Source organism: Jatropha curcas, chromosome 1 (assembly GCF_041381405.1).
Source record: "Jatropha curcas cultivar XTBG-Jc1 chromosome 1, XTBG_Jcur_1.0, whole genome shotgun sequence".
Taxonomy (NCBI): Eukaryota; Viridiplantae; Streptophyta; class Magnoliopsida; order Malpighiales; family Euphorbiaceae; genus Jatropha; species Jatropha curcas.
In genome coordinates, this window is record NC_143151.1 from 33,795,819 (window position 1) to 33,811,810 (window position 15,992).

Here is a 15,992-nt window from a genome sequence, read left to right on the forward strand (position 1 = left end):
AATTTTATATTTATAAGATGATTTAGAAGATTTTGAGTCATGAGTTGGAAGTGAGGTTTATTGCATAAAGTTTATCTTTCTTTAACCTTTTTTATAGTAGGGCTAATTAAACGTCAATGTCAATTCTTTTTGCTGCTTATCACTTGTGTATTTGGGTTTTATTTTTATATATTATTTGTCTAAAATAATTTTTCTTGACTGTTTTTTTTTTAAATTATATAATTCTCAAAAAAAAAAAAAAAAAAAAAAAGTCTCAATCCATACGTAGAAGGGATTGGTGCAACGCTTTCAACCCCACGTACCAAACACATTATTGTGAATGACTTTTTATCATGGGTAAACCTTTTTTTTTAATAAGGAATTGTTATTCAATTTCTGATTAAAAAAAATAAATATTTTATAGGTTTTTCGTTTTTTAAGTGTATTTTTGAACATGTGGTTAGCTTTATTTTACAAAAATTAAATATTTTATTTTATTAAAAAAAAAGAATAATAGTTTAGTTTTATTTAGAGCCTAGCTCATGATAATGTGTGAAATAATTGATGTATAAAGTTTACAGTTGAGCTTATAACTTCATCCTATTATTCATTACTTCATTTAGCATTTTTAATAATATAGCAAGTTTATTTTCAAAAGAAAAAAAAATATAGCAAATAGAAATTAATATTAATTGGAGCAGAATAGTTGAGATTTTTTATCTTTTAATTAATGTTTCAAATCTTGAATATAGTAATTATCACGCTCTTATATGGAAATAAGCCGATTTTCATAAAAATAAAAAATAAAAATGGGGGAATTTTTATAGATATGTAATAATAAGAATAATAAAATAGTAATAATATATATGACACTTTCAACGTGGCCAGATGTTGGGGGTTAGCTGGAGCAAGCTAGCAGGACGACGTGGCAATGTGCACGTCTCATCTCCGCAATCACGTGAAAACGTCAAATGAAACATTTCCTTGAGCCATCAGAGAAGCCACGTGTCTTGTCTCTAATAGGTTAAAAGAAACAAAAGGATTGTATTCGAGGATCCTACAGGAGATATGGGTCTGTATTCACATTTGTCGGAGGCGGCGCATCTACTCGCGAGCATGGGCTGCCGTCTAGCTTCCCCATTTGCACTAAACAAACGGAGATAAATTTTCCTACGCCGGAGTCCAAATGTCCTACTTATAGACTCAACTAATTGAAAAAAAAAAAAAGATTTTTTAAAATTATTTTTCTTTTATTTTAAAATTAATTTGGGTAGTAAGACTCAATACTTTGCATAAAAGGTTGTATTTGTACGTGGTCCTAGAACACACATAGGAGAGTGACACATGTCCAATTAGATAACATTATACTGACTTTGTCCCTAGTGAGGAAGGAGATCAATAATTGAGAACATAAGGTTAAAAAAGGCATTGGAGAAATTGTCAAAGAAAGCTTTTCAAATGATTCTATTCATCTAATCATAGGTAACTTCTTTACTTCTTCTTTCTTGGATTCTTTCCTCTCTCCTTTCTTCCTTTATTTGCTTCTCCTTTTTCAACTTTGTTGACAAAAAAATACAAATACATAATGTTTGATCTTATTTGTCATAAAAGAATTGTGGATATTTGTATTCAAACAAAATTGGTCTTGTCGTATGTTAAATTTAGCTTACTTTCAAAAATAATTCCATCGAACCGTGTGTAATTTGATTAGTATTTTCATTTATAAAAAGAGCGAGAGGTCTTAAATTTAAATTATCTTAATCACTAATTAGTGAATTTAGAAAAATACTATCCTATTGTGTAGCCGACCCTCTCCGTTAGCTAACGCGTACAAACGAATATATAGATATATATATGTTTTGGACTTGTTTGCCCACACGCTATTGCGTAATTATATAGTTGTTATTTTCAGTTTACTATTACATGACTCACTTCTTCAACAAAATTCCCCATTCTGATCTCTTAATCATTTTGATTTGACATTACTAAAACCATTTTTGTGGTTAAAATCCTTAACTCTAATCTATAACATAATCCCGTAGGACAGGTTTTTTCTATTTGGGCATGATGTCAAATTAAAGCTAGACAGCTGACATTGTGCCGTTTTAGATTTGGCCTAAATTTTGTCAGAATCACTGGAAAGCTTTCAGGAATGTTTAGCTCTTTTTGATCATGTGATTATTAGTGATGCATAAAAAATTTATTTTTTAACATACACAAACAAAATATCATTTTCAACTAAAAATATTTTTTTTTTTAAAAAAAATGCTTTTCCCACATAATTGGAGCCTAAAAAAGTACAAAATTAAACCTTCCTCTTTTGCTTGTTTTTTTTTTTTTTTCTCCTTCTTTCTCAAAAAGAGAAAAAGACTATTTTGAGTTGGGTCATAAAAAATGGGCTCAGCCTTCCATTTCTCGATAATTAATGTGGATTAGGAGCCCAAAAATCATTTTTGAAGGGGATCCATTATCCATCATCATGATTTCATTTGTAGCAGTACTAATCAAAGAAGAATATGTAAATCTAGTTATTAATCACTACTTAGGGTCAATTGGTTTAGCTGTTCATACCAGATATCAGCTGCATGAATCAGGTGAACCAAACGTTATCTTCATAATTAGTTAATAATCACTACTTTTGTTGCAGAATTGACTCTTGCAACTACCCACCCTTCGAAGAAGCAAAATATAGTTCCTTTTGGTTTAGAGAAAACGCGATTATTTCTACTACAACAAAGAGAACACCACCATAGGTGTCCAAGATTACTGTCCAAAAAGCTGCTTCATATTATAAGGTGCAGTGACAGTGGGTTTTCCACTCCAAAGTAGCTTGGCTAATTGGCTGTTGGCCATTTCAGTAGTATGTGCACCATCAAACCAAATATACTCACTTGGTTTACTGCATAATTCATATGATTCATTCCTATCTCCACATCCACTTCCCCTGTATGTCCCACACCCGCAACAGGCAGCTTTCCCCTCCTTGAAGCCTGAATGCAGATTTTTGCAAAATAAAAATTATCAATTAGTACATCAGAAAACCTTAAATGACAAAATTCAATCTCGACATTGCATAGTCATCATATCATACCATATTTTGAAGGATTCATCACTCTGTTGCCAAGTGAATTGTAGTAATCAAATATTGCATATTTGAATCCTGGTAGTTGGCTCATTAAGTTCTTAAGAGCAGTGGATAGATAATCGTTGTGTAATCTCGCTAATGCTAATGGTTCTTCGGCACAGTCGCTTCCAAGCTCAGGATTCATTGTTTTCATTACTGGTAGGCAACCTAAAGGCCCTGCATTCTGGAATGCAATTTTTCTTGCTCCTAAGCTATACAGTTCCTGCAAAGCAAAAAGAAGAGAAAATGTAATATATATATATATATATATATATATATATATATATATATATATATATATATATATATATATATATATATATAACGTTTATTGTTAATGAGATGTTCTTACTTGAAGCACCGATGTCAAGTTCCCGATGACCATTTCGACGTATGCTCTTTGGCTGGATTCAGTAGCAGTAGGGTTTGAGGAATAAAAGCTAAAGTAATCATTTCCTCCAATACTAAACAAGTAAACAGCCCTCCTCAAGACCTTTTCAGCTTCTGCATCATTTAGCTGCTGCCTTAATGACTTCTTTATATTCTTAAAATACTCTAGCTGAGCTCTTAGAGGTATCTGGAAAAGAAAGGACAAATCAAATAACAAGAATTATAATGGCCTAATTTTCCCATTTTATCAATCTATTCGTTTTCCATTCCATATTTCCATTAATTAGTACTGAGAAAAAGCCAAGCAGGCCCTAGAAAATTGCAGCATCAGATCTTGTTCAATAGGCCAAATTCAGTTTTAGCAAGCAAGTGAAAATAAAATTTGACAGTAGTGGTGTCCCTAGAGCTTAATTGTGTCATGATTTATTAGCTATATATATATATATATATATTATTGATTCTAACTGAAACGCAACATGAAGTTTCAAGAAGTGGGTTAAATTAGAAATGAAACAGTATGCCAATTTGAATTAAAGAGAGAGAGATACATTAATGCTCAAATTAACAACAAAAGATCAATTCCACTATAATGAATTGAGATTTATTAACACAAAAATGGAAATTTTAATAAAAAGTTAGATCTATTTACTGTTCCAGGATGAGTTCCATCAAGAACACCTGCACCTGCTGAAGCTAGGTTAGCTCCATCAGTTAATCGATGAGAAACACCTGACTCTAAATAGGGAGAGAGTATGGGCAACTTGGCGAATTGGGCTGCAAAAAACAATAATCGATCAAACAATTTGTAAAATACCTTGAAACAAATTCCAGAACTTGCTGTCAGCAATGAATTCATAGCTCATAATCAACTAATGTCTCTTACCGATAAAGTCGGGGACAATCCGGCCATCGGAGAGCCTTCCAGTAGGGTGGTCGAAGAAGGTTTGACCATATGGCCAAGAAGTTGCTGACATGCCTTCATCAGTACTACCATTAAGGTACTGATTGTTTCCTGGGTCAAAAAGTGAGTCTCCAAAAACAAACAAGGCCTTACGTTCTGCGTCTAGCTTGGAATATTGATCATAGCAGCTACTTGGATTCTTCAAGCTCAAACATAAATTTATCACACACAATAGAAAGCTCATTACAGGCTCCATAACCTAACGGTCTTACTAGTTTTGCAACAAAGATGAAGACTTTTTTTCTGGTTCTTTTGCTTTCTTGGAGGATAACACAAGTACTTGTACTGTTCTTCACGTGGTAGAACAAAAAAAATTATTTCTCTCCAATTTCGAAGTGTTTTCAAATTTCAAGTCTTCACCTTGTCCTTTAATTTAGCATATTTTATTGACTTAATGGTCACAGTCTAGTTTGGGTTAAGTTCATGGGCTTGTTGTGTGAACTATAGTTTCAACGGTCATTTACAGTTTTACACCGACCAGGTTTGACTCATTGGTATTGAAGTAGTCTTCTCAGAAAGAAAGAAAGAAAAAGGAAGATTTTTACAGACAGAAATGCTAAAACAAGAAACCCAAAGATCATATTTAACTTAATTTACCCAAATAAGTCTACATCAAGATAGAGAACTAAATTCTGTCAATAGATTACAGGTCAAAACTAAGCAAATTCAAACAATTGCTTCACATTATATGGTCCAGTAACATTTGGTGCTCCACTCCATAACAGCTGAGCTAATTGTTGGTTTGTTCTTTGAGTATGGTGGCCACCATCAAAAAGTACATAGTCATTTGGGTTTTTACACAAATTATATGGCTCTGTGCCATTGCTTCCTCCTCCGCGATTTCTACCATTATACAATCCACTCCCGCAACAGGCAACTGCTCCTACTTTGAAGCCTTCATAACAAACAAATCAAAATTATGTCAGACTCATTCAGTAAAGAAAATTTAAGGGGAGATTATTAATACAAGTGAGAATTGCTTTTATTAGCATACCATATTTTGTTGGATTCTTTATTCTATCAGCAAGTGAATGATAGTAATCGAAAATTGAATATTTGAATCCAGGTAATTGGTTCTGCAACTTCTGCAGGGTATTAGATAGAGCTTTGTTGTGTAGTTTTGCATGTATCAAGAAGTTCCTGACACAGCTGCCATTCAATTCTGGGTGCATTGCTTTAATTGTTGGATAGCAACCCAATGGTCCAACATTCTGAAATGCTATTTTCCTCAATCCAGTTTCATATAGTTCCTGTCAGCAGAACAGTAAATAAGAAAAAGAAAATGTTAAATGAATAGCAATTAGTTTTTGTCGATTGTCTTTTTAACTTCTACTCAAGCAATACTAAACGAGGCTGATTGCACTCCCAAAATGTTGTTTATAGCAACATTTAAATATTGCTTTTCTTGAAAAAATAATTTCAACCTGACTATCGAAAATAGAATCTTTGAGCATACTCCAATTCCGTGCAATAATTTTCATCAAATAATTGTAATTCATATTGTCTAGTTACTGACAAATAAATGTTATACCTTGAGTCCATTAGTGAGATTGCCAATGACCATATGCATGAATTCCCTTCTTTCAATTTGAGTAGCATTTGGGTAATTTGTGTTAAACCCAAAATAATCATTTCCTCCGAGGCTAATCAAGAAAACAGATCTCCTCAAAACTTTCTTAGCTTCTTCCTTACCCACTTTCTGCACCATTGAACTTACAACCTTCTTGAAATTGCTTATTTGTATTTTAAGATTCATCTGAAACATGCAAAGAACAGAGCAAATAGTAAATTAAGCTATTTTGAAAACCAGAAACAGGTTCCTAATTATTTAACACTAACCACTCCAGTAGCAGTTCCTTCAAGAACCCCTCCTCCAGCTGAAGCAAAATTTGCTCCATAGCTAAATTTAGCATGTGGTTTCAGAAATGGTGGAAGCAGATTCATCTTTGCGAATAATGCTGCAGAAGCAAATGATTAATTCTTTATTAATATGCAGACGTACTGATAGCTACATGCATGCGTTCAAGTCTGCAAATCTTACCAATAAAATCAGGGACGATAAGGCCATCAGATAATCTTCCTGTAGAATGGTTATTGAAGTCCATTCCGTAAGGCCAAGAGGTTGATGGTGGTCCTTCGCTGCCATTTAAATACTGATTGTTGCCTGCATCAAAAAGTGAGTCCCCAAATACAAAAAACAGCTTATGGTGTTCTTGATTCTCTTTCTTCAGGTGCTCACCATAGCAACTAAAATTGACTACACATAAGATTGTCAACAAGAGAAGGTAAAACCTTAAACTAATTGCCATGATCTTTGAATTTGTTCTATTTTTTCCTTGCTTTTTGCTCTGCGATTCCTCCCAATCTCACCATCTATATTTATAGTCACTATATGACTGAATTTTTTATTAGTTATGCTTGAACTACATATGGTTTGAACTCAGAATAAATATATGAAAAAGAACACTCTGATACGCGTAAATGAAAATTGTTCTTCATTTAATAAAGATGTCGGTGAACCTGTGAGTACAGATTTTCTCAAATTCACATGGTATTAAGAAAATTGCATTTGTTGAAACCATAGCCAACGGCTTAAAATAATGCAAAATGATTTCTTAATGCTTTTTTTAATCTATAACTAGTGCCATTTTGTCATCCCAAGTTTAAGGATCTTGAAATGGCTAGATTAAAGGTATTGATTTCTTAATTTCCTTTTAATCACGAGTTAATGGTTGATTTAAGTACGATTTAAGGCAGCGACCAATTAAGTCCGTCGCAGTGTGAACTGACCAAACAAAAAAAACCAAGTTGACTGGTAGCTGACCGGGAGTTAAAATTAGTTTTAACCACGTGTCTTTCTGATTTTATTTTTTCTGAAAGTTGGCCCCACAATAATTCTAATTTTTTTAAAGGAATAATTTTAATCTTCTATTTCTTATAACGCGACCAATAAGATAAAAAATAAAAATGGATAATATATATCATCAATTCCAATTTTCCAGCTGGGTGATAAAGTAATTACTATTATTTCATTTCATTTGACGAAGTTATTGGAAGAAAACCAGAACAGGTTTCTAATCATATAACGCGAACCACTCAATCGGAAGTTCCTTCAAGAACATTAGCTCCATCAGAACAGGTTTGTAATTAGCTCTTTCAAGAACCGTAGATGTCAGGAATATGTACGTACTTACAAGATTCCTCCAATTCACATGGTATGTTAGAAAATTGCATGTGCTTAAAAACCATGGCCAACGGCTTAAATTCTTTTCCTTTTGTTTTTTTTTTTTTATTTTTTTTTTATTTTTTATTTTTGTTGTCAGGAATGCTAATGAAATGTGTCTTTTGTTTCTTTTTTCTTCTCTTGGCTTGATCAAATGGTTGGAAAATGTGTCTTTTTTTTTTTCTTCACTAGGGTAGAAATATCAAATATAGGCATCTCTTGCCAATTTCAATTTTGGCTCCTTTGCAATTATGCATGTAAAACAATTTCTTTATTAAGCATTCAAATTTATAGTATCAACTAAGTGTTTGATTGGGGAAAAATTAAAAGCTCTAGATTATTCTAAATGTTAAATTTTTGAAAATTGTACTACTATTGAAAATATTTTGGATAATTTGTTCAATTAAGACTTGAGAAGATGTTCAAATCAGTGTTATCAAACAACTTGCAGCTAATGAGTACTAAAAATTATAATTTTTAAGTGTTGTTTTGTTTTATTCAACACTAAGATCGAAATTTATTATTTCAACTAGTACAGAAGCACCACTCCCCCAAGAGCTACAGCCGGAGGTGTTTCTCTGCTTTATTTAGCGGAGTAATTACAGATTAAGCAAGCCGCATTTTCAAGAGACTATACTTTTTGGAGAAAGTCTTGACTGTGGAATCAAAATCAAATAGTTGTTTCATGTTATAAGGGTAAACAACATCCGGTCCTCCGCTCCACATCAGCTCCGCCATCTGATTGTTGGCAGCTTCAGAGTTATGGCCACCGTCGAAGAACACATAATTGGACGCATTACTGCAGACACAGTAAGGAAATGATCCACAGTTACTAGCACGGTGACTCCCATCGCCGCAACAAGCAATTTTTCCCACCTCAAAACCTTCACGGACAAAAGACATTAATTCTTAGACTATATATTCAGGATTTCTCATGAGTATTTCACGTTCTTGTTTCGATACAAGAATCATCTGATTATTTACTGCTTACCAAAGTCTTTAGGATTACTTATTCTTTGTCCGATGGCAGTGAAATAATCAAAGATTGAGTAAGTAAAATCAGGATATTCATTTGCCAGTGTATTAGCCATCTCAGTTAGAGCTTCATTGTGGAGTACTGAAAGTGTCAATGGTAGCTGGGCACACCCATCACCAGAAATGTTGAATTGTTGTTTAAACATTGGCAAGCAACCAATGGGTGCCACATTCTGAAACATAAATTTCCTTGCTCCTATATTGTATATTTCCTGTAACATTTTAAAGTATTAATTACTTGTTTAATTGTAAATCTATAAATGGAACAATGTGGTTTGTGATATTAATATACCTTGACTTGTATTGTGATGTTGCCAACCACTTCATTTACATATTGTTTGAGTTCTAAGAAGGTGGCGTTAGGGTTTTGAAAGGTAAAGGAAAAATAATCGTTACCACCCATGGCAACCATGTAGACTGCTTCCTTCAACCTCTTATTGGCTTCGGCTTCGCCCAGTGTTTCGTTCCACATTTTAGCAACTGCTGTAAAGTTGCCTATCTGGTTTTCAAGGTTCATCTGACGAAATGTAATACAAAGATTACTGATTTGAACTATACAGAGATATTCATTTCTCAGCCAATGAGTTCGAAATTAATCAGAAAAAAAAAAAACAAAGAAATCCATTTCTGATATATAATATTGCTTACTGCATTCGGGTTACTGTCGAAAACGCCTGCCCCACCAGAAGCGAAGCTGGCGCCATTGGTGAGATCTGCATTGGGTTCTAGAACTGGAGGAATAAAAGGCAGCTTCAACTTGATGGCTGCATGAACCAAATAGAACATTGATTATTTATGATTATGTTAAAAATAATTACTTAGAAAGAAACAAACAAAACATGTATCTCATTACCAATAAAATCAGGAACCACACGGCCATCGGAAAATCTACCAGTGGAATGGTTGAAAAAAGTGGTGCCATAAGGTGGATAGTACGATGGGATCTTTTCTCCGGGAGTTATATACTGGTTATTGCCGGGATCCCACAGAGAATCTCCAAATATAAAGAAGTATTGAGCAGAGCAGCCAAGAAGGTTGAGAAGGGTGACACTGAAGAACAAACTCAGCACACAAAGTAAACGACATACACTAATTGCCATTATTGCTCACTATCAAGCTCTTGCCTTTGTCTCGTGGTCTTCAATGTGCTAATTTCCCGTGCTATTTATAATGGTTCTACGTGTGGTAGGTGAATAAGATTTAAAATTATATTGAATTAAATATTAATTATTGTTAATATATTCAACTTGTTGATGTAATTATTTTCGTATAAAATTGAGTTTATAATAATTAAAGTCTATAGTCTAGTAGACTGTCATTGTATGTTTTTCACGTGTTGATTTGTTTGTTGCAGTGAGGAATGTGCAATGATCAATTCGGTTTTTGAAACGACCCGAATCAAATCAAATTAAAACTGAATTCAAAACGGTATGATTTGAGCATTTTGAAAGTTTTCTTTTAATTATTTTAGGTTAAAAAAAATTCGTTTAGCCACTATATGAAATCAAATTGAAGCCAAAACGCTGTTCGGTTACAGTTGTTAAAAATCAAATCAAAATTGAATCCATAAAGAATTGAACCAAACAGTGTGGTTCAATTTTTTGGTTAGCTCCAACGTATGCTTATCCTTTGGTTGCAACTTTTTATTATGGATACTTATGGCATAATACTTATGAAATGCAATAGCGATAAATTCTAAAACGATGATAGTCTTGTATAAAAAAAAATGAAAATATTTATTGAAAAACTAAAACTAATATATATACTATTTCTTCACGTTTTTTATAAATTATTTTATTGGGTGTGGAGTGATTTGCCGTATCGTTTGTTTTGTTGTTAATTATGATAACTCTAATTGTGGTTGTTGGTTATTTATTATTTTTTAATGCATGGTGTTTAACGTTTTCCCCTCTTTAATCACCATTGACGTGGACACTTATCCAATTTGAAGTTAATTAATGGCTTTTGGCTTTTGTTTTCTTCTTAATAAATCCTCGAAGCCAGCATTTAATCTATCTTTTAATTCTTTTGTTTATGTTTTACTTTGTCTTTAATGTCGTTTTGTAGTAATCTCATACTGTATGGTACTTTATATTCATGAAAGAAAACAAATTTATATATGGAATCATTTATTTTTAATTCAATAATAAATAGTCACGTGTCATTTAGATATCTCGATTCTTACATTAAGATAACATAAAATTTAAGTTTATTTTAATATAGATAATTTTATCATATAAAAAAGTATGAAGAAAATTATTATACCAAACCAAAATAAGAAATAAGAAAAACTAAATTTGAAACAATAAATAAATAAGTATTTTGGTGCATAAATATTTCAACACAAATGATGGGCGTTTGGGTAAAAACCATATTTTGAGTGAATAAGTATTTTTTTACTGAAATTATTAATTAATTTCATGGATTTTTAATAAAATATTATTCTCTTATATATTTTTCGTTTATTAATGGCTACACCCATATTGCAATAAAACAACAAAATAAATTATTTGTCTTAATGAATAAGCTATTAGATTATTTATATAATTTTTTTAATAAAATCACCACTTGATTTGGTGGTCTCAATGCAAAATAAAAATTATTGTTTATTTCTTTAATTGCTTTTTGCTGACAACTGATTAGTACGAGTTACTTTTTATCATCAATTGAGTTGATGGTTTTAATACAATATTCTCTCGCCGTGACGGAACAAATATTAAATTTGTAAATAATTTCAATTTTGCATTACATTTGTAAATAATTTTTACAATAGCATTATTTTTGTCTAAATCCTCGTACATTGAACCAATTTAATAAAAAATATTATTTAATATCAACCATGAGTATAGATTAGAGAAAAAAAAGGACAAAATAATAATAATAAAGTAATAGTTTTTTTTTTTTTTTAAATCACTCTTTCATTCCAATCTCCGCGATTCAATCTCTATCTCTTTTTTTTTTTTTTGTTCTCTTTGTTTGATCAAATGGGTGAAAAATGTGCCATTTTTATGTCTGCTTATGCATGTTAAACATTCATATAACTTTTCTTTTCTTTTCTTTTCTTTTATTGGCTGGGGTTGAAATATAGGCATCTCTTTGCCAATTTCAATTTTGGCTTCTTTACAATTATGCATGTGAAAACAATCAATCAATTCACTTCTTCATAAGTGTTTATCCCAACTGGCCAGAGACACCCGGGTATAAACCCAAAAATTATAATTTAAGTGTTGCTTTGTATTATTAAACATAAAACTTAATTAAGTTTTTGAATTACTAATAATAATAATAATAATAATAAATCATTTGGATATTTCAATAATTTTAAAAATTAAAATTTTCAAAATTCATATTATTTAGTTTACAAAATTATCAAATTTTAATTTTTTTTTTAATTTGACCTAAATATCACCATGATGGATATTCCATTTGGATATTAGATTTTTTTTTTTTTTTTTTTCTTGAGATGAATTTGGATATTAGATTTAGATCCACGTTTCAATCTTTTTCCCAATGCTCTAAACTCTGACGTTAAAAGTATAGTTGGGCTTTAATCTCTGGACTGGGCTCTGTACCTACACTCAGTTTCTATATTTTATAGCTGACGTGGTTGGGCTTCTAAGTTATTTATTTATTTATTTTTGTATTAGGAGCCCAACCCTTTTTATGTCTTTGGACTTTTTTTTTTTTCATGTAAATCCACTCGTCCTTCTTTAAGAGCTGAATTCAAATTTTAAGCATTAAACAATAATAAAAATTTTAAATTGATGAATATAAATATTAATATTTTCTATAGGTATTTAAATGTTTCATGACTGATTATGTTTAGTAAATATTTTTAAGTTTCAAGAGAAAATTAGCTTAATTTAAATTTTTAAGTGACATTTTCAATTAGGTAAGTGTTATATTAAAATGAAAGACTACATCATATCGTATGGTCCATCAAATAATTTTTGTCTGTCTAATTTTCGATGAACCAAATAAAAGTTTGTCCACTTCAATATTGAGAATTGGAGATTCAGAATTAGGAGCATAAATTGTGTAATTTTGCTTTCATTCTTACGCAATCATTTCTTGGACTCATTGATTTAAATTATTGAATTGTAACTTCAAAAAATTATTGAATTGAAAGTGTTTGTGTCGTAATATGTAGATGTTATCTCATCTTTATCTTTATGTCATAAATCACAATAACAACTTATCTATATTCGAAGTATTGGCTTATCTATAAAACAAATTAATTATAAATAATATTTTGATCGAAACGAGAGTATTGCTGATCATATATTGAGGGAGACAAAATAATAACATTTTAAAATTTTTTTTTTTATTAGATTAGCGTATGACACCATCCATATACTAGATGTAGATAAGAAATTTCCAAGCTAATAATACCGTTGTATAGGGCTGAGCAAATGGTCGGTTAGGTTCAAACTGAACCGAAGCCACAAAATATAAACCAAAATTTCTTTACAACAAATCAAACCGAACCAAAGTTTGCATATGAATCGAACCAACCTAACAAAATAGTCAGTCCAGTCTATTTTTGTCGGTTTATACCATTTCAGTTCGGTTCTAAGTCCAACTGCCGAATTTTAGTGTAACCAAATTAAACCGAGCAAAAAATTCAGTTCAAACCGAACCTTTAATGAGTCGGTTCGTTGGTTAATTTTGCTCACCCCTACCGTTGTAGCTTGTTTCATAGAATCAACATTTTGAAACTCAAATTTCCGTCCTCCAATTTCTTACATGTTCCTGCCACAAAGTCAACAAATTTCTAAAGCAAGTAAGCATTTTTGTTCCTACCTTCCACGTTGAGCCTAGCTAGTTGCATATTGAATAGGATGGCCCCATCAATCCATATAGATAAAAGACGCTCACTTGGGTAACTCCATATGTGATCCATAATGATTAATAAATAATAATAAACACCCTTTCAATCAACAAAAACAAACAGCCAAACATTGGCAGGCCTTGGATTTTCTGATTGGCCGGTTCTATATTGCCCTGCTATGTATTCACTTTCAAGATTTTTGCAGAATGATATTCATATCGGGATGACATTCAGGTAAAACCGTTTCAATGTTGATGATTCTAGATTTTTAAATCAAATTTGGTAAAACCCTTTCAACGTTGATGATTCCAGATTTTTGAATCAAATTTGTCAAACTATGGTAATTCACCTTTAATTTAATTTCATGTAGGATTGCGAGTGCTGTTGTGGGATTTTTGTCACCTTTCAAATTATATATAAGGAGTCCCACTAAGCTAAACTAGCAAATATTAAAAGAAAATGGCCGGCAAGTGTACGTGCTTTCTGTAACCTTGATTTCTCCATCTTTTTTGTCTTCAGCGTATGACACGAATCTTCTTCTTCTTCTTCTTCAATATAACCCATTTCTTCTTCAATTCAGCTTAATACGTCAAAACCTCAAATTGAGAACCATGGTTTACTTCCTTGCTACAAACCCATTATTTCTTCTATTAGTCTCTTTTTCATTTTTTCTTTCTCCTTCTTTATTAACTGCTATTTCAAACCAATTAACTACTTGCTTAACTCAAAACCACATAACCAACTTCACTGTGTTCAACTCGACAGCTTACTATAATCTCCTTGAATTTTCCATTCAAAATCTTCGTTTTTCAGAACCTATTATTCCTAAGCCAGTAGCCATTGTTCTACCAGAAACTGCAGACCAGCTAGCAAAGACTGTAATATGCTGTAGAGAAGGATTCTTTGAAATTAGGGTTAGGTGTGGCGGTCACAGCTATGAAGGAACTTCATCAGTCGCTAGTGATGGATCATCTTTTGTGATAATAGACATGATGAATCTAAATAAGGTTTCAGTCGATTTAGAAGCTGAAACAGCAGTAGTAGAAGGCGGTGCAACGCTTGGAGAAACATATTCAGCCATTTCGGAGAAAAGTAATGTTTATGGATTCTCAGCTGGGTCATGCCCTACCGTTGGCGTTGGTGGCCACATTGGTGGAGGTGGATTTGGGCTATTATCTAGAAAATATGGAGTCGCAGCTGATAACGTAGTTGATGCACTTCTTGTCGACGCTAATGGACGCTTGTTAGATAGAAAAGCTATGGGAGAAGATGTTTTCTGGGCAATAAGAGGCGGTGGCGGTGGCGTTTGGGGTATTGTTTATGCTTGGAAAATTAAGCTATTGAAAGTTCCAGAAGTAGTCACAGGTTTTATTGTTTCAAGACCTGGCACAAAAGGCCATGTAGCTAAATTAGTAAACAAATGGCAACATGTTGCACCTAAATTAAACAATGACTTTTACTTGTCATGTTTTGTAGGAGCTGGCTTGCCTGAGAGTAAAAGAAAAGGAATTTCAGCTACATTTAAAGGGTTTTATTTAGGTCCAAGAAATGAAGCTTTGTCTATATTGAATAAGGTTTTTCCTGAATTGGGTATTTTAGAAGAAAATTGCAAAGAAATGAGTTGGATTGAGTCTATTCTATTTTTTTCCGGTCTAAGTAATGGAAGCTCTGTTTCTGACTTGAAAAACCGGTATCTACAAGAGAGAAATTATTTCAAGGCTAAATCAGATTATGTGAGAATTGAAATTTCTTTTGATGGTATAAATGGTGCACTTGATATTCTTGAAAAGGAGCCCAAAGGCTATGTTATATTAGACCCTTACGGTGGGATTATGAATAATACAAGCAGTGAAGCAATTGCTTTTCCTCATAGAAATGGTAACATTTTTGCAATTCAGTATCTGGTGGAGTGGAAAGAAAAGGATAATGATAAAAGCAAAAAATATATAAATTGGATAAGAAAATTTTACAAATCGATGAGTCCTTTTGTGTCAACGGGTCCAAGAGCTGCTTATATAAATTATATGGATTTTGATCTTGGAGTAATGGATAATCTGAAAATGAGGGTCCCATGTGGGGATGAAGTAGAAGCTGCCAGAGTTTGGGGAGAAAAGTACTTCTTGAAAAATTATGATAGGTTGGTAAGAGCCAAGACACTCATTGATCCAGACAATGTTTTTAGTAATCAACAAAGCATTCCTCCAATGTCCTCACTAGGTACCAAACCCAAGATTTAAATCAATGGTTGATTATTTGTTTGTAAAAGAAAATATCATCCTTCTTCCGTTTTATTTTCTCTCATTTCCAAAGGAAGTGTAAGGTTATGCTTACATTTAAAAGGTTCCAAGATATGAATAATAGGCCTTCATTCCCCCGCCCCAATGAAAAGGTCTGATAGGCCATCTTTGTCTTGTAATGAGAATGGGCTATTCAATATTTCATTGACGAG

The 15,992-nt window shown here is 32.3% G+C and overlaps 4 protein-coding genes across 5 annotated transcripts; 1 reads left to right on the plus strand and 3 right to left on the minus strand.

The window, feature by feature from the left end:
• Window positions 1–2,574: 2,574 nt before the first annotated feature.
• LOC105631344 (GDSL esterase/lipase 4) lies at window positions 2,575–4,805 on the minus strand. 2 transcript variants are annotated; one of them, XM_089718744.1, is made up of 5 exons: window positions 4,377–4,805; window positions 4,143–4,267; window positions 3,456–3,680; window positions 3,071–3,287; window positions 2,575–2,969 (listed from the first exon to the last, which is right to left on the minus strand). In XM_089718744.1, the coding sequence occupies exons 1-5, from the start codon at window positions 4,648–4,650 to the stop codon at window positions 2,743–2,745; spliced, it is 1,068 nt and encodes a 355-aa protein (XP_089574870.1). In that variant the 5' UTR covers window positions 4,651–4,805; the 3' UTR covers window positions 2,575–2,742. The 2 variants fall into 2 exon arrangements, with proteins under 2 accessions (XP_089574870.1, XP_089574867.1); XM_089718741.1 differs by having other exon boundaries at window positions 3,071–3,326; window positions 4,377–4,804.
• A 203-nt stretch (window positions 4,806–5,008) lies between these two features.
• Window positions 5,009–6,917, minus strand: LOC119371433 (GDSL esterase/lipase 1-like). Its single transcript, XM_089718747.1, has 5 exons — window positions 6,496–6,917; window positions 6,294–6,412; window positions 5,986–6,210; window positions 5,449–5,704; window positions 5,009–5,349 (listed from the first exon to the last, which is right to left on the minus strand). Exons 1-5 carry the CDS (start codon window positions 6,761–6,763, stop codon window positions 5,111–5,113), a joined length of 1,107 nt encoding a protein of 368 aa, XP_089574873.1. The 5' UTR covers window positions 6,764–6,917; the 3' UTR covers window positions 5,009–5,110.
• A 1,193-nt stretch (window positions 6,918–8,110) lies between these two features.
• LOC105631342 (GDSL esterase/lipase) lies at window positions 8,111–9,843 on the minus strand. The gene is made up of 5 exons (XM_012213424.4): window positions 9,566–9,843; window positions 9,361–9,476; window positions 9,005–9,229; window positions 8,669–8,924; window positions 8,111–8,561 (listed from the first exon to the last, which is right to left on the minus strand). Exons 1-5 carry the CDS (start codon window positions 9,810–9,812, stop codon window positions 8,284–8,286), a joined length of 1,122 nt encoding a protein of 373 aa, XP_012068814.1. The 5' UTR covers window positions 9,813–9,843; the 3' UTR covers window positions 8,111–8,283.
• A 4,304-nt stretch (window positions 9,844–14,147) lies between these two features.
• On the plus strand, window positions 14,148–15,927 carry LOC105631668 (berberine bridge enzyme-like D-2). Its single transcript, XM_012213843.4, has one exon. It carries the CDS (start codon window positions 14,155–14,157, stop codon window positions 15,778–15,780), a length of 1,626 nt encoding a protein of 541 aa, XP_012069233.1. The 5' UTR covers window positions 14,148–14,154; the 3' UTR covers window positions 15,781–15,927.
• Window positions 15,928–15,992: the final 65 nt, after the last annotated feature.

What these genes read in the sequence shown, in the direction of transcription:
- LOC105631344 (XM_089718741.1), bottom strand. Translation starts at nt 4,650, where the DNA reads ATGGAGCCTGTAATGAGCTTTCTATTGTGTGTGATAAATTTATGTTTG. An exon ending in ATGGAACTCATCCTGGAACA is followed by an intron (nt 3,681 to 4,142) that starts GTAAATAGATCT and finishes TTTCTTTTCCAG; the next exon opens with ATACCTCTAAGAGCTCAGCT. An exon ending in ACTTGACATCGGTGCTTCAA is followed by an intron (nt 3,327 to 3,455) that starts GTAAGAACATCT and finishes TTTGCTTTGCAG; the next exon opens with GAACTGTATAGCTTAGGAGC.
- LOC119371433 (XM_089718747.1), bottom strand. Translation starts at nt 6,763, where the DNA reads ATGGCAATTAGTTTAAGGTTTTACCTTCTCTTGTTGACAATCTTATGT. An exon ending in AAGGAACTGCTACTGGAGTG is followed by an intron (nt 6,211 to 6,293) that starts GTTAGTGTTAAA and finishes TGCATGTTTCAG; the next exon opens with ATGAATCTTAAAATACAAAT. An exon ending in AAAGAATCCAACAAAATATG is followed by an intron (nt 5,350 to 5,448) that starts GTATGCTAATAA and finishes TTTGTTATGAAG; the next exon opens with GCTTCAAAGTAGGAGCAGTT.
- LOC105631342 (XM_012213424.4), bottom strand. Translation starts at nt 9,812, where the DNA reads ATGGCAATTAGTGTATGTCGTTTACTTTGTGTGCTGAGTTTGTTCTTC. An exon ending in TCGACAGTAACCCGAATGCA is followed by an intron (nt 9,230 to 9,360) that starts GTAAGCAATATT and finishes ACATTTCGTCAG; the next exon opens with ATGAACCTTGAAAACCAGAT. An exon ending in ACATCACAATACAAGTCAAG is followed by an intron (nt 8,925 to 9,004) that starts GTATATTAATAT and finishes AAAATGTTACAG; the next exon opens with GAAATATACAATATAGGAGC.
- LOC105631668 (XM_012213843.4), top strand. Translation starts at nt 14,155, where the DNA reads ATGGTTTACTTCCTTGCTACAAACCCATTATTTCTTCTATTAGTCTCT.